We start from the raw sequence: 25,454 nt of genomic DNA on the forward strand, positions 1-25,454 counted from the left end.
AGGCAACAAGCACGTCCAAGTAGAAAGGAAGCCTCTAGATCTCAGGCTCATTTGTTAGCCAAGGCACAGCTGTGACACCCACTGCAACAGAATGAGGAGAACCGAGCGTGTCTCCAGTCCTCACACACCAGTGAGCAGACAGCCCTCGATGAACGTGTCTGGAAGCAGCCCTTGGTCTGTGCGGGGAGCTATCATGTGATAGTCGTGATGTATACTCCACATTAGAAAATGACAGGGTGTCCCCTCACCAAAGCCAGTGCTCAGGCGTGGGTTCTGACTCTCAGCAACCCTAAAGAACTAAGCAGAGCTGCTCCAGGGAGTTCCTGAGGTCATAAATGCATATGGACACACACTGCCTCCTCTTTCTCCTGTGAGCAGCTGGCCAGAAGCCCAGCTCTTGACCACTGCACCATCCACCCCCTTCATCCGATCACCAGTCAGGAGAAACCCTGAGCCTCCCATGAGGACCTCCAGTGCTCACCTGGATGTGGTTGGTTAACAGCTTGGAGTTGTGTCTGACAAGGGGTCAGAGGCACAGAGGTGGAGACCTGAGGACGAGGTAATGCACACAGTGCAGCCCCCTCCCGCTGAGAGAGCCGTGGTGCTTCTGCTGGTCTTGGTGTTGGTGGTGTTGGTGGAGTTGGTGTTCACTGCTGCAGAGTTGATTCTCACTTATGGAGACCTGAGGACGATATAATGCACACAGCACACACAGACCTCCCCTGCTGACAGAGCAGTGTTGTTGTTGTTGTTATTCACTGTTGCAGAGTTGATTCTCATCCGTGGAGACCTGAGTGGAGCACCAAGAGCCACTTCCAAGTTCATGGTCTAAGCATCTCTCCTACAGAGTCAGCAGCTGGTTGAGGTTGGCGTTCTCTTTAGCAGCAGCTGGTCCTCTGATTGCTGAAGAAGGATGTAGGTTACATCCTGGTGAGGTCACCAGGGGGCAGAGCTGAGAACCCCAAGAGGAGTTTTTAGGGGTGCAGAGGCTTAGAGCAGGGCCAGTCACCCGGGAGGAGGGGTGGTGAGAGGCCGGTTTCCGATGCTGTTGCTGCTGCTGCTGCTCCTGGGGCCTGGTACGCACGGCCATCACGTGTCCAGAGTGTGTGTGTGCCCATGTGTGTAGTGTGAATGTGCGTGAGTGGCTGTGTGCCTGTGGATGAATGTGTGTCAGAGTGTGCATGTGTGCGTGCCTGTGTGAACATGTGTATGTGGGCAGGTGTGTGTGTGAGCTTGTGTTAGCATCTGTGTGAGTATACATGAGTGGGGGTGTGTATAAGTGTGGGTGGATCTGTGGCTTGTTATGTGTGTGTGTGTGTGTGTGTGTGTGTGTGTGTGTGTGAACATGGGAGAAGCTGGTGCTGGTCACAGTGAGGGGCCAGCTACAGGGTGTGTATGAACGTGTGTGTGTGTGAGAGAGAGAGAGGAGTGTGGGCATGGGAGCGTGAGCATAGGAGAAGCAGTACCTGGGGACAGAGACACTGGTGCTGGTCACAGTGAGTGGACAGCTGAGAGAGAGAGACAGAGAGAGAGAGAGGCTGAGAACAGAGCCCCTGGTGCTGCTCAGGGTGGCATTGGAAACCATTGTCTCCCAGGGGCAAAAAGCAGGGTGAGAGGCCCCGAGTCAGGGGTGGGCTTGGGAGCTGTCACCGAACACAGGCCTCCCTGAGGTTGGGGCTCTGCCTGGGGTCACATGCGCCAGGTCTGCAGCCCCTCACCCTTCACCTCTGTGCCCCAGGCTCCGGGCTGGGGGCATCTGTCTCTCAGCACCCCAGCAGGGCCATCTGCAGGAACGGAGCCTCGGTGAAGATCCAGTGTCACGCAGAGGGCGTCCAGGCCACCACGATGCTGTGGTATCGGCAGCCGCCCACACAGGGCTTCACCCTCATTGCAACATCCAATCAGGGCGCCGATGCCACCTACGAGCAAGGCTTCTCCAAGGCCAAGTTCCCCATCAGCCATCCCAACCTCAGCTTCTCGGCCCTGACGGTGACCAGTGCCCAGGCCGAAGACAGCAGCCTCTACTTCTGTGGGGCCAGTAACACAGCACCTGGCAGACACAGGAGCCCCAAGCAAGAACTTCTGTCTGCCGTCTCCCCTCTGCTCCCTCAGGCTGCGGGCTCAGTGAGGGCAGGGAGAGGAAGGTACAGGGGAGGAGACCAGTGCTGCTTGTGTGGAGACAGCTGTGCGTCTGTGTGTGCGCATGCGTGTGTTTGAAGAGAGACTGAGAGGAGAGAGAGAAGAGAAAGTCTGTGAGTACATGTATGGATAGTATCTATGTGTGTGTATACGTGTACAGTGTGTATGCAAAGTGCATGTGTATGTATATATGTATGGAAAGGCCAAATGTGCATCTAGAGAAGGTGTGTGTCCACGTGTGCTTGTGTGCGCGTGATACAGATGATGTGTGAGCATGTGTGTAGAGTGTGTGTGTGGACTGTGTGTATGTAAACAGAGTGCACGTGCATGTACACAGGTACAGACGTAGAGAGAGTCTGCATGTGTGGTGAGAGAGTCTGTCTGTCTGTGCCAGATGATGTCTGATACAGTATCTGAGTGTGGAGTGTGGAGGTCACAATGCCTGAGTCCCAGGCAAGCAGCTCAGTTCTAAAGCTATACTGTATCCGCTGACATGGAGACACCCCTAGGCTGAAAATTAGAAACCCTTTCCTTTTTTCTGTCCTGACTCTGCCACATGTTAATCATGAAAAATACTGTTTTTGTATAAAACAAGCATGCACGCTCTCTGGCAACTATAGCTGTTGAGTATTGCGTTGATTCTGAAATCCCATGGCCTACACACTTCCTCTGACTCTGTGGCCCTTTTTGTAACATCTGTTGTGCGTGTCCCCTTCTGTGTTATTCAAATAATCTGGGTCTCTGACAAGATGGAGATGTGAGGCTGATATCAAAATGTTTCTTATCTAAAAAGGCAAGAAACCAAATGTATGGACACGCCCTTTTCCTCTATCACCTTGATGTTAATGGAACTTCAATCGTTTAACTTTGTATCAACCTTTCTGTAAAACATAACCTTGTGGATGTTGTGGTCAGGGGCCCTGCCAGCTGTCTGATTCTCCCATTCTATCTTCTTCCCTATAGCATGCTGGAATAAACTATCTCTTTCTAATTTTTTGCATCTGGAGTGGTACTGGTTTTTTTCTACAACATAATCGGAAAGGTTTGATCCAGATAGACCATAAGACACTTTTAAATTACAATGAGTATGGACTTCATGTGATATATGTTGGCTTAGTTTTCCCCAGAGTCCTGGGCATTTTCTTGTCACGATGCTGGCCTTGAAGAGAAGGAGGGACACAGAGAACTTTACTGAGGATGAGGGGCTCTGACTGAAGGATGGGAGACAGAAAAGGCCAGGAACAGAGCAAACACTGGCAGAACCAGCCCCTGAGAGGGGAGAGCAGGCAGAGGCACAAACAAGGAAGACCTTGAATGACATGACGTGTCTAAGGGTCTAGAAAGCTGTGAGAAGACCCTAAATGTAAGCCCGTTCAGAAAACCCCTTCCCGGAGGAAACCAAAACTCACAGTGACGCTCACTCAGGCGTGACCCTGTGGAGAGCAAACACAGGCACGCTTAAGGTTCGCTGAGATGATGACAGTGGGGAGATTTCCAGTAGAGTTGGGTGGGTGAGGAAGACCGAGTCAGAGGAAGATCGTGGCTGACTTTCAGACCAGGAGCCACTGGGACGGGATTCCAGAATCAGCTGGAGGTTCAAGTCCTGGATGCAGGGATGGATGGGGGGTGGGGGGAGGAAACAGCTCAGCACGCAGCCCAGCCGGACTCTGGAAGTGCACAGGACCCCTCGATGAGAGGATGATGGTGAGAAAGGCAGAGAACCTGGGACAGAGATGGAGGAACACACCCACCTGGAGTGCGCCTGGGAAGGTGGAGGAGACGAGGTATATGGACCCCCACGCCGTATTCATGGTGCGACGATTCAGTGGAGGGTGCTGGCAGGTCACCAGACGACACCCACTCCTTCCCAGCCCCACTCAATGATGCTCCCGAGGTCTGAGGCTGCCTTACCTGCCTGAGCTTCCACTCCCACTGACATGAGGACAGAAAAGGGGTCAGCAGGCAAAGGTGACGCTTTGACCACCAGGGGGTGATGTGGGTCTTTCTGTAAAACGCCCGACATCCTCTTCACCTGGGAAGAGAAGCTGACAGATGAGAATGTGGATGGATTAAGGCTTCCCGGGACACCAGCAGATCCTAAAGTGGCAGCAGCCCCGTCGCACCGACCACAGAACTGGCTTCTGTGTTTGTCTAGTTCACAAACAGCAGGCAAACACGTGCGTGGAGGAAGATGGAGAGATGGAGAGAAAGATGGTTGAGATGTGAGATAGGTCAGAGACAGTGAGGCTGGCACAGGATAGAGCAGGGTTTAGGGCTCTTGTACATGGGGTCGCTATGAGTCACAAGCACATAACAACAACCACAATAATATATCACATGAATCTACTCAAAACAAAGCTGTTTTTCCAGAAGCCCCCCACCCCCTGGTGTGGCATTAGGAATAAAAAGGGGTTTTAATACTTGAATAGTAACATGGTGAGGGAGGGGGCAAGAATGAAGTTGTTAGTGATTTTATTTTCTTTTACTTGGATCCACAGGCACTACTCATGATAGTAACAAACAATGGAAGTCAAGAAATCAAAAGACGTGTTGCCTTGGAGCGATCTGCTGTCAAGCTCCAACGTGCTAAAAACCAAGAATGTCCATTTAAAACTAGAGTGACCTACCTCAGGCCATGGTCATTTCAGCTGCTTCCTGCGCATCTGAGAGTCAGACACTGAATAAGGAGGACAGAAGGACAGACGCCTTTGGATTGTGATGATGGCAAAGAGCGTGGACTAGTTGACAGGCTGTCAAAGAGTGAACAAGTCTGCCTTGGGTGAAGTACATTGGGGTGCTGCCTGGTGGTGAGGATGGTGGAACTCTGTGTCACATGTTTTGGGGCATGTTTTCAGAAGGATCCAGCCTATGGAGAGAGACTTCATGCTGGGAAAGACGCAGTCAGTGAAGGAGAGGAAGATGCTCAATGAGATGGATCGAGGCGGTGGTCATGACAACGGTGGCCATGACAACGGGCCGTGAAGAGACGGGGGGCAGAGTGAGGTCCAGACCCGTTCCATGAGGTCACCATGAGCCATAGTTGACACTATGACACCTCACAACAACAACAATCGTATTTTGGGAATATACCCTGAAGAGACCATAGTTGACATCCAAGCAGATATATGCACACCCATGTTTATTGCAGCTTTGTTCACAATAGCAAGGAGTTGGAAACAACCTAAGTGCCCACCAACAAACGAATGGCTAGAGAAGATGTGGTATATTCACACAATGGAATACTATGCTGCATTAAAAAACAAGAAACTCATGCAATATTATTCAAAATGGTTGACTCTGGAGAACATTATGCTGAGTGAAATATCCCAGTCACAAAAGGACAAATAGTACATGATGCCACTGTTGTAGAATGGGACTAACCTCAGGGTTGGGGAGAGACTGAGTAAGATGGGTTCAATAATGTATACTGCACTGAAACAGAGGAGGGAGAAAACTGTGTAAAAGAGATATGTGACTAGGTATTTCTGTCATCACAGGAGTCTAGAGCGATGGCTACATGGTGGAGGGGACCTGGGGGAGGGTTTGTAAAACAATGAAAGAATCTTTTCTTTTACTTTTCCATAATTTTTGACTCATGTACTTATAACTTGTTAAATTTGTGTCTTCTAGGTTGCAACACCCCCATGATACATCTTCAGGGATATGAACATGTACGGCTAAGCACAATTAATAACAGTGCATCTAAATTCCAAAATCAATCTCCATAATAGTCTATGTGTTTCCTACTGCCAAAGGGGCCCTTTAGAGTAGTGAGAGAAGATCTTCACCCTGAAACCCACAGCGTCCCTTTTCAGCAGGAAGTAGCTAAGAGAATACGCCATCCCCTTTTCCTTATGAATCAGGGTGAAGTCTCTCTCAGGGAGGAGTGATAGGGAATGGCAAAGGACACACCGACAAAGGAGATTAATCAGAACTGACTTTGACAAGCACTGTGGCAATTGGACAATTAAAATAGACATTCGGATGGCGGGGAAGAAGAACAAACTGGGGAGGAGGGTAGAGAGAATGGTGCGGTAATGAAGGAGTGAAAGCCCAGAATCCCTGTGAATGTTCATTAAAACTAATAAAATTTAATAAAATAAAAACAACAACAACAACAAAAAAAAACAAACAACAACAATCGTATTTGAGTAAGGGTGTCAAAAGCCCCTGGACTGGGGCAAGGGGTTCACAAGGGGACCCTGAACAGTGTTCTTTGAGAATGAGATTGGCCTGGGGGTGGATGAACGAAGGATCGGTAGTCTCCCTATGACTCAGAGGATGAGAGATTAAAATTCGCAGCCCTGGTGTGTGTGAACTAGGCAGTCTGAAAGTATTCAAAGTCTTGACGTCTTAAATCCATGAAGAGGCTTAGAAGCGCCTTTCTCTAAGGACAGTTGCTCAGATCCCAGAATCCTGCTCCCTGAAGAAGTCGTCCCCTTCCTGCTACCCAACAGGAGCAGAGTCTCACAGTCTCTCCCCAGGAGCCTGTGCTTTGACTATAAAGTCAAATAGTAAAGAGGAAACTGAGGGGCATTTCTGAGCATGCTGAAAGCATTCTGTACCGTAATCCGGCTGTAGTTGTATGGGTGAATCCATATGTGAAGTTTCTTGAACTGTGTAATTAAGATTATAGAAGCTCTTGTGGCCTGGTGGGTAAGGAGTTGTACTGCCAACCCAAAGATAGGCTGTTTGAGTCCTCCCAGCAGTTCCTGAGAGAAAGCTGGGCCGTCTCCTCTGGGAGAGTTCCAGCCTTTGACACCACTGAAGGGTCAGCCATCACTTGGTTCCAGCTCAACAGCACACAAGGCAACATCATGAGAAACAGAGAAAATACCGAAACTGTAACGATTTTATTTCACTTGGATTCACAAGCAATAGCCAAAGAAGTGGCCGTCAAGAAATCAAGAAGATACTCCTCAAAAAGCTGAACATAGAAATTCCATATGACCCAGCTATTCCACTACTTGGAATATACCCTGAGAATATGAGAACTGAGGTACAAACTGAGATTTGTACACCAGTGTTCATAGCAGCATTATTCACCATCGCAAGAACATGGAAACAGCCCAAATGCCTAACCACAAACAAATGGATTGAGAAATTATGGTTCATTTAACAATGGAATACTATGCAGCACCCAGGAGCAATGATTTTGTAAATTATTACCTAATTTGGGAGGAACTGGAGAGCATTATGTTGAGTGAACTAACTCAGTCCCATAAGGATAAATATTGTAGAAGACCCTTATTGTAGAATGAGTATAAGGATCCAGGAGGGGTGGGAGAGGTTGGAAGCAGAGGGATGAGGATGTGCAGAGGGAGGGGGGATTAATCATGCGGTTGTACAATTTGATGAGGGTAAGAGTGAGGGAAATTGAAAGAATTTGTTCTTGAATGCAATGTATTCGAATTTTGTAAATAAACTAGTAGAAACTTTTTTAAAGAAACAAAGGTGGGGGTGGGAATCGGAAGGGAGGAAAGAAATCAAGAAGACAAATGCACTAGGCAGATCTGTCAAAAACTTCTCCAAATGGTGAGGAGGTCAGTTTAAAAACAGAAGTGCAGGGAGACGTTGTGTAGAGGTATTCAGAAAGGTCCAGCGTCTGACCTACCATCACAGAGTGACCTCCAACACAGCCTCTAACCAAACCAGGCTGTCCTGAGCCCCTGGTAACAGAACTGTTTACCTGTATACCAAGAAGGTTGGAAGAGCACCAAAATCTGCATGTGGTGTGTGCCCAGGCCAACTAAGAGGGGTCCATGAGTTCTAAGGTTCTCATGAGGTTGTCAAAACAAAAAACCATGTCGGCAGAGCTCCCGGTGACTCCAGGGGTGCTAAGTGTGACAGGATCAATTGTGCTTCCTTGTTGAGGAGCAGGAAAGTGTTGTGAAAGTACTGAAAGCACACGCACAAAGTCAGAAAGCTAAAGAAAAAATGGCACGTCTTTAAGAAAATCATCTGACTTGTTCTGTTTTTAAAAAAAACACCCAAAAACTGAGGCGCAGAGGGCCGCAGAGGGTGCTGTTTTGTTGAGCACTTAGCAGGTTGGGCGGGCCCTGTCTTGGAGGGTCTCCTGCCTTCTGAGAGGAGGAATGAGGACAGGCTTCCTCTCATGGGGTCCTGACTGACAGACCTGACCAAGGTGCCAGCTATTCCACAGAAAAGAACGGTGGCATATCTAAACACAGTCCAGTTCCTCAACCAGTTTTCAACAGTTTGTGTGGGAAAACTGGCAGACCTTTCTCCTTGAATCCAACAAATTGAAACAACTGTCAATATTTTGACAAAAAAAAAAGACATAAAATAAAAAAATAACAAAATTTTAAAAAGACACAAAGTTGTCCTCTACTCTGGGACTGGATGATGGAGTATTTGAAGTATCTCTGTAACAGTGTCGCTAATGGACCATGATCGGAAGCCACTTCTGGGCAACCACAGCAGAAAAATATGCACGACTCTGGGCCACAGGAAAGTGAAGCAGCTGCAGAAAATACATTAGCTGTGGCCGAGGATCCAAGATAAGCCGGATACCTCACATGGTTCAAGTGGGTGTTTCAGCGTTGGCAATAAGAAACAAAGTGATATCAGAATGAATGGGACCTTCTAAAGACTAAATCCCCGTGGGCATCAAAAACGTTTTCCAACAGAGTGAAAAGAAAACCTATTCACTGGGGAAACAAACATTTGGCAATACCCTTTCAGACAAGGGTCTCATATCAAAAGTTTACAGACTCCTACAGGGCCTCGACAACAATAAGGCTGATCCCACAATTACAAAATGGGAAAAGATGTGTAAAGACTTTTCACAATAAAAGACATTCAGATGGTCAACAGACACATGAAGAAATGCTCAAAATCACTGGCAGTAAGAGATGCAAATCAAAACCACAATGAGATACCATCTTAACGCCAGTAGCAGTGGCAAAGTTTAACCAGACAACAAGTAATAAATGTTGGAGAGGATGAAGTGATAGAGGGACTTTTATACATTGTTGGTGAGATTGTATAATGGTACAACCACTCTGGAAGGTGGCTTGGTGCTTCCTCAGAGAGCTGAACGTAGGAATTCCATACAACCCAGCTATTCCACTGCTTGGAATACACCCTGAGAAAATGAGAACTGAGGCGCAGAGACTTATACACCAATATTCATAGCATCATTATACACCAACACAAGAACATGAAAACAATCCAAATGTCCAACCACAATGGAATGGATTGAGAAATTATGGTCCATTCACACGATGGAATACTGTGCAACCCACATGAACAATGATTTTGTAAATTACTACCTAACTTGGGAAGGACTGGAGACCATTATGCTGAGTGAACTAACTCAGTCCCATAAGGACAAATACTGTATAAGACCATTATTGTAGAACAAGTATGAAAATCCAGAGCAGGGAGGGGAAGAGCAGAGGGCTGAGGATGGGCAGTGGCATGGGAGGGTAATCATAGGGTCACACTATGTGATGGATGGAGGGAGGGGTGAATAAGGAAATGGGAAAGATCCAGTGTGAAAAATAATGTGCACAAACTTTGTAAGTAAACCAGTATAAAATAAAAATTTTATTTATTATAAAAGAAAGAAAGAAATTCTATCAGAAGGCCTCGATCCAGCTCTTTTTGAGTGACCAGATGATGCAGTGCCTGATGAGAAAGTGGAAAAAAAATGCAGAAGAAACTTCGGTGGTGAATCTTCTGTTGGTGACTAAGCTGGAGTTTGGTAAGAACTTCCTAGACATGTGTCGGCATCTGTTTACTGTCTGAAAGGTAAAATTCCTAGCCATAAAATATCAAATGACCACAAACCCACCGCCAAGCCTCCTCCATGTTGTAAAAGAAAGCATTTATGTCCAGGGGTCAGGGAAACGCACTAGAATGCATCTTACTCAGCCACGATCTTTCCAACTGCTTCATATGCATATGGAACCAAGCATCAGATAAGGAAGACCAAGGGAGAGAGGTTGGCTTTGAACTGTGGTGCTGGTGAAGAGGACTGGACAGACCACAGTGTTCAAAAGAGCAAACACATTAGTGTTGGAAGAACTGTAACCAGGCTGCTTCAGAGGGACGACTGGAGATTGTGTCACACACTTGAGCACATTATCAGAACGGTGCAGTCCTTACAGAAGGCCATCGTGCTTGCAGGAGCAGAGATTCCGAGGAGAGGAAGACAAGGTGACCGACAATGGTGCCAGATCAGGTGAACTCTGACTAACAGCCTGATGCAGTGTCCCATGCACCCTCAACGGGAAAATATGACCTTGAATATGCAGGTACTTGGTGTATGACAGAGTTGTCACTACAGTTACATGGGAAAAGAATACGAAATACAGAAGTCACTTTGGGACAGTGGTCATCCATCAGGAAGAGAGGGAATGAGAATCTTCCTCACAGCCTAACCAAATAAACTCTGAATTAATTAAATGCTTGAATGAAAAGTCAAAATTAGAAAATTCTAATACTAAGATGGAAGAATATTTTTATTAAATTAGGCAGTGAAAGGATTTATCCCAAAGACTGAAAATTGTAGCCTCAAAAGGAAAAAAATTACCAACTCTGCCTCTTAAGAAAATGTTAACAACCAGTAAGATTTTAAAAAAAATTATAATATAAACCACAAGATAGTAAAGATGTTAGCAACACATGTAACTGACAAACATTTGGCATAAAAATATGCGAAGGATGGCTCTACTCAGAAAAAGCTAAACTCAAACTTATTGTCACTGAGTTGGAACGGAGTCTCTAGTGGGTTTTAGGAAGCTACGAATCATATGCAAGGCGATTTACCATCTTAAAGAGAATAAAGACTCAATATTATATATCTCAGAGATTCTTGTTCAAGTACTAAAATTAAATGAAGAGTAGGCATATGATCAAACGGAGCTTCAGAACCCTTGCCTCCAAGGAGTAGCCTGGTTTCATCCTCTCTAGGATGGACCTATTTGTTCTCTTAGTAGACCATGGTATATTCAATACTCTTCTCCAGCACCACAGCTCAAAAGGCATTGATTCTTTCTCTATCATCCCTAGTCTAGTCATTGTCCAACTGTCTAATGCACAGCAAGTAATTGTAAAGACCATGGCCCGAATCAGGTGCACCTTAGTCTCTAGACTGGCATCATTGCTCTTCAATACTCTGGAGAGATCTCTGACAGTAGATTTTCCAAATGCAACTTGTCTTCTGATTTTCTGGATGTTGATACCAAGAGTATTGATTGTGGAGCCAAGCAAACTTAAGTTGTTAACAACCTCAATCTCTTCTCCATCTATCATGATGCTGCCAATTGGCCCAATGGTGAGAATTTTTTTTTATGTTGAGCTTCAATCCACATTGAGGATTAGTCCTTGCAGAAGAACATCATGCTTGGAAGACTGGAGTGACAGTGAAAGAGAGGAAGACCCTGGATGTGATGGATTGACTCAGTGACTTGGGAAATGTGGGCAGGTGTGAAAGAGACAAGGAAATTGGCTCAAAATAGAGCAGGACTCAGAGCTGTTGTACATGGTGCTGCTATGAGTGGCAAGCAACTTGATAGCATACAACAACAACAACAACAACAGGCATATGGTAAATTATCTGCAGGATGTGTGTAAATTATAAAGTTATGTGATAAATTAGCAGGAAAATGATTAATTGCAAGCTGAGATGCATCTAAACTGTATTCTCAATTGCTTCAATGCATGTGAAAGTTGACAATGACTAAGAAACACAGAATCGATGTCTTCAAATTGTAGTGGTGGTCAAGAGTATTGAATATACTATAACCCTAGCTCCAGCCACCTCTGAAAAACTGCTGTATGGCCAACCTATGAGTGAATCTGCCTCTAAAGTGTACAACATCGACTCCCAATGGGGCAAATAGGTTCATCTTGGAGAAGCGCAATCAGGTGGTTCTTGCAGGTAAGGACGGGGAAACTCCCATTTCCATACTTTGGACATGTTATCAGAAGGCACCAGTCCTTGGGAAAAGATCATGCTTGGAAAATCTGGGAGTCAGTGAAAGAGAGGAAGATTAGAAGGAAATGAATGGATTGACACAATGACCACAGTAGTGGGCTGGAAGAGACGAGGCTGTGGGGACGGAGCAGGACAGGCCAAGGTTTCGAGCCGTCTTCATGGTGACCTTTTAAATAGGAGTTGAGTCCATAGCATCGAAGAACAATGTGTGCGGACATAGTGGGGAGAAGGGTGGAACCTTGTTCAGAGACCACACGGGCCTGAAAACATCACCGCTGCAATAAACTGACGCATGAAGGCAAAGGCTCTCATGTTCCTGCTTCTCTATGTCCTTCTCACATGTAATAAACAGTGTTCCCCTCTTTTGATTTTCTGACTCCAGCTCTTTGCATTTAAATACTCTGCTTCATCTTCCTGAGCTGTCCTTTGAAATCAGCTTCTTAACTTTATGATTTCTTCCCTTTGCGTTGCTTTCTCAGTGTCCTTGTGCAATATTCTAACATCTCTTCTAACATCCATCTCAGTTTTTTCTTCCTCCTCTGTCTTTGTAATAAACTTTTGCATTCTTTGTGGATGATACTCTTTATCCTCCCACAGCTCACCTGGTCTTCATTCATTGCTGATCAAGGCCTCACATTTGTTCCTGAGAAGGAACTTGACGTAAGAGTTAACTATAAACAACATCTAGTTTCAACGTGCTTTTGTGAATGTGAACAAAGCTATTCTTGACGAAGCTGTTTGATTTCTTAGCTAAGATAGAAGGAAAAAGAAGAAATTGAAGTTAAAAGTGAAGAAATACTTAATTGTTAGGTAGTTTTACCAAAAAAGAGAAGAGTCATTGAAGAAAAACAAAACAAACTAAACCCACACTAGTTGTTCCATCTGCTAAAATGCAGCCCCTCCCTCACCCTGTGAAATGGTGCATCTCACGCCCACAGCAGCTCAGAGGACTGAGAGGTCATCACATCACAAGGAAGGTGCTGATACGTAGGAAGAGCCTCAGAGAAGAGTCCACCAGCCCGCCTTCCCTGCCCAGCCATGGGGCCCACACACCTCTGCCTGGCGGCCCTGTGTGTCCTGGGAGCAGGTCAGTGGTGACCCTGTGGGACTCCAGTGTCAGGACTTCCTCCTGGGGCTGCACCACCAGCTCCTCCTGCGCTTTTCTCCAGCTTCTGTCTCCTTCCTCCACAGGCTCCGTGGACACTGAGGTCACCCAGACTCTCTACAGGCTCTGTGGACACTGAGGTCACCCAGACTCCAGGACAGCTGGTCAGAGGGACAAAACAGAAAGCAAGGATGGAGTGTGTCCCCATAAAGGGACATAATTATGTTCATTGGTATCGTCTGAAGCTTGGAGAAGAGCTCAAGTTTTTAATATACTTCCAAAACAAAGACATTATTGATGCTTCAGGAATGTCTGATAAACGGTTTTCAGCTCAGTGTCCCCCAGACTTGCCGTGTAGCATGGAGATCGAACCCACGGAGTTGGAGGACTCAGCCGTGTACTTCTGCGCCAGCAGTGAGTCCACAGCGCTGCAGGGTCAGCTGCTTCTGAGACACAAACCCATCTAAACCCAGCTCAGGAAACAGGTGGGACATGAGATTGATGAGAAGAAATAGAAACGAACTCAAAAGAGGCCATGCCAGAGAAGAGTCGTTTAAAGGGAACTTTGTGTGGTGGTGGTGGTGTTAGGTGCTGTCAAATATGCCTCACAGTGACCCTGTGAACAACAGATCTGAACTCTATCCTACCCTCTCCCAGACTCATCATCTCTGACACACATGAGCCCATTGCTGCTGTCACTGGGTCCGTTCTTCTAATCGAGATTCTTCCTCTCTTTCATTGATGTTGTGATTAATGGTTATAAAGCATATTATTTTTGTGCATAGTCAATAAAACCAAGCATACATCCTTCTGGTATTCTCTGCTTTAGCTAAGGTCACCCAGCAATGTATTTATCATTATAAGTAATGCAAATTAGAGGGGGGAGCAAATTACTTTATCAAGAAATCCATCAAAATTAAAAAAGTATTAAACACCGTTTCGACTTAGAAATACCTTAAAAATAAACAACTATGAGATAACTTCTCAACCCAGTAAGAATAGCAAAATTTAACAGAACAGCAAACATCAAATGCTGGCGAGGTTGTGGAGAAACTAGAACTCTCATTTTCTGTTGGTGGAAATGTAAAATGGTGTAGTCACTATGGAAGGCTCTATGGCGCTTTCTCCAAAAGTCGCAAATAGAGATACCATTTGACCCAGCAATTCAACTGCTGGGAATTTACCCTAAAGAAACCATCATCACCACCCAAGCAGATATATGCACATCCATGTTTATTGTGGCTTTGTTCACAATAGCAAAGATCTGGAAACAATCCAAGTGCCCATCAATAAACGAATGGATAGAGAAGCTCAATGGAATACTATGCAGCATTGAAAAACAAGGAACTCATGAAATATTATACAAAGTGGATGACCCTGGAGGACATTATACTGAGTGAAACATCTAAATAACAAAAGGACAAACATCGCATAAGGACACTGTTGTAAAATGGGACTGATATCATGGTTGAGGGAAGACAAAAAAGGAGAAGAGGAATGAGGTACATTGCATTGAAACAGATGAGGGAGAGATCTGTTTAAAAGGGATATATGAATGGGTATTCTTGTCATTACAGAAGTCCAGAGAGAAGGCTGCATAGTGGAATGGGCTTGGGGGGAAGGGATTGCATAACAATGAAAGAGTTTCATTAAAATTAATAAATAAATTTTTAAAAATAAGGAAAATAAGTAGACTTTTTTAATAAGAAAACCTTATGCTGTAAATCTCACTCCAAAAATTAAAGTATTCCATGAAAAATGATTAAAAATATGCCATAGCACAGGAAATGAAAGAAAGATGTCTTCTAATTTTATTTTTAAACACCAACAGCAAACAGAAGATGTACTTCTTTTAAAGAGATAGAGTATTTACTAGTAACAATAAAATTATAAAGCACCTAGAACAAATCTATTAAAAAATAAAATTAATCAGAGAGAAAAAAAATTCCAAAACTAATTGTGGGGTTTCTTTAAATTCCAAAATTAATTGTTAAAGGTCTCTTTAAATTCTAAACTAAGTTGAATAATATGTTTAATAGAAAATAATTTGTTACAGAAAGTTTATAAACAGAATGACCCAACTTAGGTAAAACATGCAAAATTAAATATATTATGCAGATTCTGTGTGAGTGTTAAAACTACGTAAAAAGCAAACGAATGACAAATCTAACCTTCACTGTTACCTGAATAGAGTGAGAAGCCAATGGAATTCAGAGAGTGACATGGGGCTTAAATTTTTCACATGCATTTTTCTCTTAAATTGACTGCTTTAAGGAAAGATGTCCATGTGATATTTTTCACTCTATAACCATGATCTTTTTGTTGTTATGTGCCATTGAGTTGCCTGTGACTCATAGCAACCCTATGTACAACAGACCTAAACCCTGCTCTATCCTGTGCCAATCTTATTGTCTCTGACACACCTACCCCCATTACTCCAATCACTGAATCAATCCATCTCATCGAGGTTCTTCCTCTCCTGCACTGTCTCTCCATCCTCAGAAGCATGACATCCCTCTCCAAGGAATGACCCCACCTTGTAACATGTCCAAAGTATGTCAAATAAAACTTCAGAATCCTTGCCTCCAAGGAACAGCCTAGTGTCACTCTCTCCGGGACAAACCTGTTTGTTTTCCTAGCAGTCCATGGTATATACAATACTCTTCTCCAGCACCACAGCTCAAAGGCATCAATTCTCCTTCAATCATCCCTAGTCATTGTCCAGCGTTCTGAAGCATAGTTTCAGGTGCACCTTAGTCTCCAGACTGACACTGTTGCTCTTCAGTACTTTGGAAAGGTCTCTGACAGCAGGTTTTCCAAAACCATCATGTTTTTCATAAATATTTAATATTTAATTTTTCTTATAAACAAGATATTATGTCGTTCTATGAACATAGTAGGCAACTCTGATTGGTACACACTGAGCTGTGTAACATTACCTGAGATGGAGGGGAGGAGAGAAAGGGGAAAGGGAAGGGACAGAAGGTAAAAAGACAAATACATAAGGGACGTATACATGTTTTTGTAAAAATGACAGGGAACAGAGAGAAAAGGAAAGTGAATTAAAACACTATTTGTTCCACCTGCTAAAACACAGCCTCTTCCTCACCCTGTGACGTGATTATCTTATATCCACAAAGATTGAGAAGTTTTGGGGAGATGACCACATCACAAAGAGGGTGCTCATGGGTATGAGAAGCCTCAGAGAAAGTCCACCAGCCCACCTTCCCTGTGCAGCCATGGGGCCCACACTCCTCTGCCTGGCAGCTCTGTGTGTCCTGGGAGCAGGTCAGTGGTGACCCTGTGGGACTCCAGTCTCAGGACTTCCTCCTGGGGCTGCACCACCAGCTCCTCCTGGTTTTTTCTCCAGCTTCTGTCTCCTTCCTCCACAGGCTCCGTGGACACCGAGGTCACCCAGACTCCAGGACAGCTGGTCAGAGGGACAAAGCAGAAAGCAAGGATGGAGTGTGTCCCCATCAAAGGGTACACTTTTATTTATTGGTATCGTTAGACATTAGGTAAAGAGATCAAGATTTTTATTAACTTTAGGAATGAGGAAACTCGTGATGAATCAGGAATGCTGATGAACTGTTTTCAGCTCGGTGACCTGGAAACTCACCTTGTACCATGGAAGTTGGGTCCACAGAGCCTGTGAATTCAGCTGAGTGCTTCTGCGTCAGCAGTACAACCATCACAGCGCTGCAGGGTCTGCTATTCCTAGAACACAAACTCGTCCTGGCCCAGCGCAGGAAGCAGATGGGACAAGAGGTTGGTGGGAAGTACCTGCCTGAAACAAGAGCATCCATCAAAGGGAAAATGCTGTACAGAAATCTGCAGTTGAGCAGTTAATACTAAAAACAGCTGATGGCACAAACCCCAGGGACTGGGACTTCTGTCGTGTGTTACATGGGTATGGTGTTGACCTAAAGGTTGGTAGTTTGAATCCTCCACCTGCTTCTTGCAACAAAGTTGGACAATCTCCTCTAATAATTGCAGCCTCAGAAACTTGGAGAGTCACCACGAGTTGGAACTGAAGATAATAGATTTAATTTCTTTTAACCTCATAGTCTGTGGAATATCAGGAAGAGGAAGAGGCAGGTTTCCTCCTTTTATTGGGTTTTATAATATATACAGTTTTATAAAATTAATTGTAACTGATGAATATCATTTAATATAATGTCTTACCAAATCCTCACTGTACCTTCCCTTCCCCTAATCTTACCCATCCATCTATTAATCTCTGCTCTCTTCATCCATCTCTGTCATCTCTCAACCTTGAAATTTGCAGATTTCCAACATCTTTATAAAGGCATCTTCTCTTCTCTTCTCTCCTCTCCTCTCCTCTCCTCTCCTCTCTCTCTCCTCTCTCTCTCCTCTCTCTCCATCTCTCCACCCCTCTCTCTTCTCTGTCAGAGTCAGAATCAGCAGCTCACAGCTTCCACTTCAGCAACTTCTCTTTGGGTTGGCAGTGCAACTCCTTCCCCAACAGAACACCAGAGCTCCACATAAATAGCTCCCTAAGAAACTTCAAAACAAAAACAAAACACAAATCTCTTTACATTGACTTTTTGTTTGACTCAGGATCCAAGTAAATTCCAATCATTTTCTTTTAATAATAAATCTCCTTTATCTTTTTTTAATCCTACTGGAGTGGTGGGAATGAGTGCATTTGAGATGGCTAGGTTGGCACAGGATAGAACGGCGTTTAGAGCTCTTGTACATAGGGTCGCTATGAGTCACAAACAACTCGATGGCACATACAACAACAACAACAATCTTACAAAAATGCCTTTAAAAGAAACCCCAAGTATTTATTTACTGTATAAGCAGTTATCCTAAAGAGTATCCCTATTTCTAGGTTTGTCTGTTTGCTTCAAAATGTTGTTTAATATATCACTCTTATATCACTGGTTTGTTGTTGTTTTTTTTACTAGAAAATTCACTTTCAGGCCAGAATTTAATCCAGTCTTGCTATTTTTTATCAAGAATATTCTGTAGGTGGTACTGTGAGCTTCCAATTGCATCTTATCAGAAAGCACAATAAAGAATCCCTTGTTATTAAAACATGTGGGTAGATATGCTTCAAATGAATGCAAATATAACTGACAATAATTAGAATCTAATGAAACTTTAGGTCTTTAGAATATATTCTAACAATAATTTTATTAAATAGATGATGCTTGAAATGGAACTAAAATAGACTTATCTCTATGGCTATAAAATAGTAGGAATCATTTCAACAACTTGTTTTCAATTGGAGGGAAGTGAATTTCTTGATTCAATATTTTTTAAATTCATTTTTATTTCCTTCTAGATTCAAAACTATAATAAACATTTATTCAGACCATCAGGCATGCAGAAACAGGTACAAGACTGTTGTGCAATTGTAGTTGCAAAGATGGGGATTAAGTGGGCATCAATTAAAGAATGGATGATGCCTTTAGTAAAAGTTAACTTAAAAGCAAGCAAAGGATAATTCTAAAATGGAGGTAGAAACAAAACTAATGAATCAGAAACAATGGCACAGGACTGAACATGTCTCATGCAAATAAATCTCCTAAATGACTAGTTAAGGTCAAGGTATTTGTGTTATTGCTTCTCCCAACCCTCTGTTGTCAAGTTGATTCTGATTTGTGTCAGCTCAAGTACAATATCTATTACTTTGTATAATTCTGCATATATGTTGTTCATGTCCATCCGCTGCTCTATGATGTTAGGAGTGTGATAAAAGTAACGACTCATACAAATCAAGCTGTGTGATTTATTACCTGATACGGATGGGGAAGAAAAGGGAATTACCTGACAGACATGTTGGAAAAGTAGGTAAGTAAACAAATAATATATAAGTGTAAATAAAAAATGCACAAGTGGCTTCAAAATACACAAATGAACAAGGAAGAAATAAATTGGCTCAAACTCACGCTAGTTGTTGTTGCTGTGTGCTGTAAGTTGCAACCAATCCATAGCTGACCCTCTAACAGGATTCGGAGGCGGTAAATTGCACAAGAGGAGACTGCCCATCCTTCTCCCAGGGAGCAGCTGGTCGACACACCGCCTGCCTTTGAGATTGCAGCACACCCTTTTTACCACTAGGTCAACAGAGTACCAGCCCTCCCTCACCCTGTGAAATGGTGCGTCTCACGCCCACAGCAGCTCAGAGGACTGGGAGGTGACCACGTCACAAGGAGGGTGCTGATACGTAGACAGAGCCTCAGAGAAGAGTCCACCAGCCCACCTTCCCTGCACAGTCATGGGGCCCACACTCCTCTGCCTGGCGGCCCTGTGTGTCCTGGGAGCAGGTCAGTGGTGACCCTGTGGGACTCCAGTCTCAGGACTTCCTCCTGGGGCTGCACCACCAGCTCCTCCTGCGCTTTTCTCCAGCTTCTGTCTCCTTCCTCCACAGGCTCCGTGGACACCGAGGTCACCCAGACTCCAGGACAGCTGGTCAGAGGGACAAAGCAGAAAGCGAGGATGGAGTGTGTCCCTATCAAAGGTCATAACCGTGTTTATTGGTATCGTCAGAAGCCGGGAGAAGACCTGACGTTTATGATTTACTTTGTGAATGAAGAAGCCACTGATGAATCAGGAATGCCCAGTGAGCGGTTTTCAGCTCAGTGTCCCAAGAACTCACGGTGCAGCATGAAGATCGAGCCCACGGAGCTGCAGGACTCAGCCGTGTACTTCTGTGCCAGCAGTGAGTCCACAGAGCTGCAGGGTCAGCTGTTCCTGGGACACAAACTTGCTCTGACCCAGCTCAGGAAACAGGTGGGACATGAGGTTGTTGGGCAGTAACAGAAGCTAAACTTGGAGGAGTATACTTCAAAGGGAAATTCTTGAGAAGAAACTTGAGGTGCAGAAAAGGGAGGTTTTACAGAGCTGATGGTACAGGCTTCCAGAGAAGAAGGAAGATGAAAGTGGAAGCATCCCAGTTAGTGGAATTTTATCCAAAGATATGACCCTGGGTAGCTTCTTTTTTTTAGTACACATGCTTTTGAAATTCCAGCAGACTTCATAAAGACATTGTGCATGTGCTTTTCACTAGAAAAACTGTGTCTTCAGGAAAAGGGTAATGGACTCCCATCAATTGTCACTGGCCTAGAACCTGTCACTCCGTTAGACCAGAGACTACTCTTCAAGGGGCTGTCTGCTTTTTACAGGGTCACAGCACAGAAAATGACCTGGAAATGTTCAGCAATTTAGCCAAGATGTTAACTTTGGACACCCTCACCTGTGCTCTTGTTACCTGGGACTCAGGTGGGGAAATTGAACATTCCGACAGAGCCATGGAAGGAGAGTGTGGGGTGATGTCAGGCCTTCAGCTCAACTCAACTCATTGTCTTTGAGCGGGAAGCAACAGCTGGCCCTCCAGGGGGTTTGCAGAGACTATAAAGCAAAGGAGACTGTCCAGCTTTCTTCTGTGGGGTAACAACCCCTGTGGTGGATTTGAACTGTTTACATGTGGGTTGGCAGTACAGCTATATACTGCTAGGCCACAGAGTCCTTGCTGATGTTGTTAAGTGCCATCGAGTTGTAGACAACTCATAGCGACCCTATGGAACGAAAGCCTTGGATACTTTTATAACTTTCATCTTTTCTCCAGATTCATAGGGTTTCCAGAGACAAGCTATTTCAGAAGTGGGTCCCACTCCTGCTTTCAAGCTTGTTTTAATCAGGGAGCTCCACCAAACACTGTCCAACATGGGTAACTATTCTCACATTCGACACATCAGTGTCACAATGTTTAACTTCACAGCAACCATGAGTTACCTCTGTACAGCAAGTGGACAGACCAGGGATATACGACCTGGAAGAATGTTTCACCAAAATCAATTAAAGACTGGCCCAAGGGCCAGTGGCCCTCGGGCCCTACAGTATTTTAAGCTACCACCTGGGACAGGCTCCATAGGCTCCACCTTACTTACCCTTAGTCTAAGGTTCTGGGCTGCCCACCCACTTTTGAAGGGCAAAAAGAACAACAGTAACATACAGCAAAAAGGACCCCAGAAACTTCCCTTATCTGACTGCCACCAAATCAAGCCACCATTGAGATGCCAGCCATCCCGCCAGAAGCCAAATTTATCTTGGGAAGTTTCTCATCATAAAACATTCAGTTATACTTTAAGTTAAAGAGACCATTACAATGAAGAACCATTTGTTCAAGTTGCTGTGGGCCATCGAGTCAGAACCAACACATATTTGAGCCTCCAGCAGGTTTTCAAGGGCACTTCATCCCACAGGAGGAGACTGCCCATCTTCCATGTGTGTGTGTGTGTGTGTGTACATCTTGTCCCTACTTGCAAACTGTATTGTCTTTATCTCGATTCTTCTCAGGCTGACCCTTCCTTGTCTTGGTCCTTGTTATCATGTTCTTTGTCTACTCATTTTGTTTCTTTTCTCCCTCCCCCCCATCCCTCAAATACCCTCCTATTTTGGCAACAGTGGTGGTGTTACATTGTATTTAACCTTTTACAGCTGAGTTATGTCACTGGACACAATGCTCTTAGACTCTACTGTGCTGTGTTGCACTTTAGGAATACTCTGTTGTTCTTTAGTGTGGCATAGTATTTCATTGTGTGAATACAGCACACTTCTATCCACTTGTTTGTAGGTGAGCATTTGGATTTCCCCCCCCCCAGTTTCTTACTGTTATAAACAAAGCTGCTATGAGCATAGGTGCACCCCAGCAGCAGTAGCAAAGTTTAATAACAAGCATTCAATGTTGGAGAGGATGTGAAGAGATTGGAATTCTCGCACATGCTGGTGCCGCTGTAAAATGGTGCAACCGGAGTGGAAGGCATAATATAGTCAGAAATTATTAAGACTACTATCTATCACATGTGTTTCATAGCCTTTTTAAAAAAATTAATTTTTCTAAATTATTTTAAAAGAAATTTCAGAAACTTTCATTTTTATTGCTATCTTTTCAGTTTGTACTTCCAATGTGAATACTGTCATTTTAACCAGTGTTATTTCATCTAACCAAAATAGTAGCTATATTTCATTTCACAAAAAATGCTTTCCACACTGAAATTTCCCTAATTGTCTCAAAAATTTTTCTTCATACTATGTTTTTTGTCGAATCAGATGTCTGCAGGCTTGTATGATTATACTCTATCTCACAGCGTGAAAGTCACGACTGTGCTTTCAAAACAGTTACATGTAAGCTAGAGTAAAATAGAACTGCAACGAGTCTGCTGCTGAGAGGCCTCTGACATTCTGTGTATATTCTCACACACACTCACTGTTGCAGGATCAGAACCAGCATCAAGCTCACCCTCCAGGGGGTTTTCAAGAGGTCAGAGGTCACATGGGTGGACATTTCCCATCTTCCTCCCCTGGAGGGGGCTGTAGGATTTGAACTGTCAGAGAAGTACCACCTGTGGGTTAATAGGGCAGCTCCTTATAGATTACACCCCAGAACTCCCTTGACCTTGAGATCATGAGAATTTTATTTAGAAAATGTCCAAACTGAAAGAAACCTAAGAGTTTGTGCTAACCAAACTGCTGTGATAAAAGATGGCATAACATGGTTCATCTTTGTAAACTAGCCTTGAGACACAAATCTAAGCAATCCCAAGAACCTTTCACTTCAAGGAAAGATCTGTCCTTTGGCTAATTTGTAATACTGCACAATGTGCTAATTTTCTGAGGTCTCACTGACTTTTGTCTCCTGGAGCCAAAGGGAAATATTTCTCTGTGTGACTGTTAAGAGTCACCGTGTTGACTATGAACAACAGATTGAAACTGCGTCCTACCCTGCACCACCCTCTCATCCCACCGTGCCCAAGCCCACTGCTGTAGTGCTGGGCGGTGCACCTGTTGGAGGGTCTTCCTCTCTGAAATGTACAGAAGAGCCTGACATTCTGCTTCCTCACCAGCAGGTTGCTGCTGCTGGTTTTGTTGTCACTACATGTTGTAGAGTTGCCTGTGACTCATGACGACCCTATGTACAACAGCCCTAACCCCTGCTCTATCACTTACCAATCTTATTGTCTCCAATACACCTATCCCCATTACCACCGTGACTGAATCAATCCATGTCATAGAGGTTCTTCCTCTCTTGTGCTGTCCCTCCACCCTCCCAAGCATGACGTTCCTCTCCAAGGACTGGTCCCTCCTTGCAACATGTTCAAAGTATGTCAGACGAAGCTTCAGAATCCTTGCCTCCAGGGAGTAGCCTGGTTTAACCCTCTCCAGAAACAACTTGTTTCTTTTCCTAGCAGTCCATGGTATATTCAATACCCTTCTTCAACACCACAGCTCAAAGGCATCAATTCTCCTTCTATCATCCGTCATTGTTCAGCTCTCTGATGCATAGCAAGTAATTGCAAAGACTATGGCCTATATCAGCCATATCTTAATCTCCAGACTGATGTCGTTGCTCTTCAGTACTTTGGAGAGGTCTCTAACAGCAGACTTTCCCAATGCAATTAGACTTTCCATTTCCTGGCTGCTGGTACCAAGAGTGCTGATTGTAGCGCAGGGCAAATTAAAGCTGTGAACAATCTCAATCTCTTCACCATCCATCCTGATGCTACCAATCGATCCAGTGGTGAGAATCTTTTCTTAACGTTGAACTTCAATCCATATTGAAGACTGCAGTCCTGCACCAGGCGCTTCAGGTCCTCCTCAGTTTCAGCAAGCAGGGTTGCGTCACCTGCATAACACAGATTGTTGATGGATCTTCCTCCAATCCTGATGCCACACTTTTCCTCATAGAGCCCAGCCTCCCAGATAATCTGTTCTGCATACAGATTGAAAAGATATGAATATGTGCTGCATGTTTCCTTGCTCCGTTCTGACAAGTGCCTCCTGGTCCAAGTACAGGTTTTGCGTAAGTACAATCAAGTGTTCTGGGATTCCCATTCTTCTCAGAGTCAGCAGTTTGTTGTGATCCACACAGTGGATCTTTGCATAATCAATGAAACAGGAGGAAAGAGAAAAAAATAACTCCCCTATGACTTTGTTTGCAGCTATTGACCTTGAACATTGACCACCAGGAACTCTTCTGAGTCCCAGTCCTCAAGAAGCCTTCCTGTCTTCCCGTGGAAACCTCTCAATCAGGATAGAAGACTGAAGACTGAAGATTTTAATTCTAATCTTGGAACTAACAGATATAATTGCTGGTTCTGATATGCCAGTCTTAAGTGAATGTGTGAGCTTTTATTTGAGGGCCTTTCCATGACTACCTTAACATAAATGAGTTTCTGCATGTCGTACCTAAGGCTCTCTACAGTGTTTTTTTAAGATAAATCTTACACCACAGTTGGTGCAGATAGCAGTTGTTATCAACAATTAATTATTGGTGGACAAAAAGTAGGTCAGGTGTCTATTTTTATCAATGGATAAGAAAAGGTACATTTTTGTCAACATCCAGGAGATGTCGATCTGGGTGGGGGGTGGGGAAAATCAGGTTCTGGCATATTTATCTGAACTGAGTGACATCAGATATAAATTAAAAACTGAATTAGGCTAGCATTTTAATTTCTACTTTTTAAAAATAAACCACTCTGTGGGGTTTTGGTGTGTGGTGTTTGGGGTTTCTTGTTTGTTTGTTTTTTGTTTCTTTTGGTGGTGATTGTTATGCCTTTTACTGCCTGAGAAACAAAGAAAGAAAATACCAAGCTCTCGAATCGCAATAAAGAACAGCTTAGTACCTGTTCGGAATTTCCCCGGAGAAAATACTGCGCTCGTCAGGAGGGTTAGCGGTAAAACTAATAATGTTAACTGAAGCTAAAACCTAGTAAATAACTTTATAATTAACTTAGATGAAAATCATATCCTTCTTCTCAAATTAAATGTTCACTCCCTGATATTTTCCACTGTGTTCCTACTAGCCCTTTGTAAATGTATAACTAAGTCAGAGAACGAGTATATTAAATAAGGGGGGACAGCAGGTGTAACAGACACTCAGCCCTTAGCGGAATGCTTTATTAAACAACTCTCAGCGTGCACAACCTCAGAGGTAATAAGCAAGTTTCCTGAGATTAAGAAGTTGGTGGAAGATCTATCAACAACCTGCATTATGCAGATGATACAACCCTGCTTGCTGAAACTGAGGAGGACCTGAAGCGCTTGCCGCAGACGGTCAAGGACTGCAGCCTTCAATATGGATTTGTTAGTCTGGGCAAAGAGGGCCAAAGAGAAGAATGAAGAATTCAGAACTCAAATGCTGATGGCCTTGCCTGCTTCAGGTAAGAAGGCAAATGGCCTTGCCTGTCTGGCTGAGCTAGCAGGTGGCTC

The 25,454-nt window shown here is 44.2% G+C and overlaps 1 pseudogene and 3 gene segments (V, D, J or C); all 4 read left to right on the top strand.

Moving 5' to 3' along the window:
• The first annotated feature begins 1,042 nt into the window (after nucleotides 1-1,042).
• Nucleotides 1,043-12,729, top strand: LOC102865661. The segment is given in 4 exon segments: nucleotides 1,043-1,076; nucleotides 1,739-2,038; nucleotides 9,087-9,137; nucleotides 12,704-12,729. Coding segments are annotated over 4 exon segments (411 nt in total).
• LOC102873905 lies at nucleotides 5,066-8,091 on the top strand (annotated as a pseudogene).
• Nucleotides 12,730-13,144: 415 nt separating the features above from the next.
• Nucleotides 13,145-13,678, top strand: LOC102866063. The segment is given in 2 exon segments: nucleotides 13,145-13,193; nucleotides 13,335-13,678. Coding segments are annotated over 2 exon segments (393 nt in total).
• A 5,783-nt stretch (nucleotides 13,679-19,461) lies between these two features.
• Nucleotides 19,462-20,003, top strand: LOC102866458. The segment is given in 2 exon segments: nucleotides 19,462-19,510; nucleotides 19,615-20,003. Coding segments are annotated over 2 exon segments (438 nt in total).
• Nucleotides 20,004-25,454: the final 5,451 nt, after the last annotated feature.

This window comes from Elephantulus edwardii, unplaced genomic scaffold, assembly GCF_000299155.1.
Source record: "Elephantulus edwardii isolate Elephantulus edwardi_28Jun2011 unplaced genomic scaffold, EleEdw1.0 scaffold00055, whole genome shotgun sequence".
Classification (NCBI taxonomy): Eukaryota; Metazoa; Chordata; class Mammalia; order Macroscelidea; family Macroscelididae; genus Elephantulus; species Elephantulus edwardii.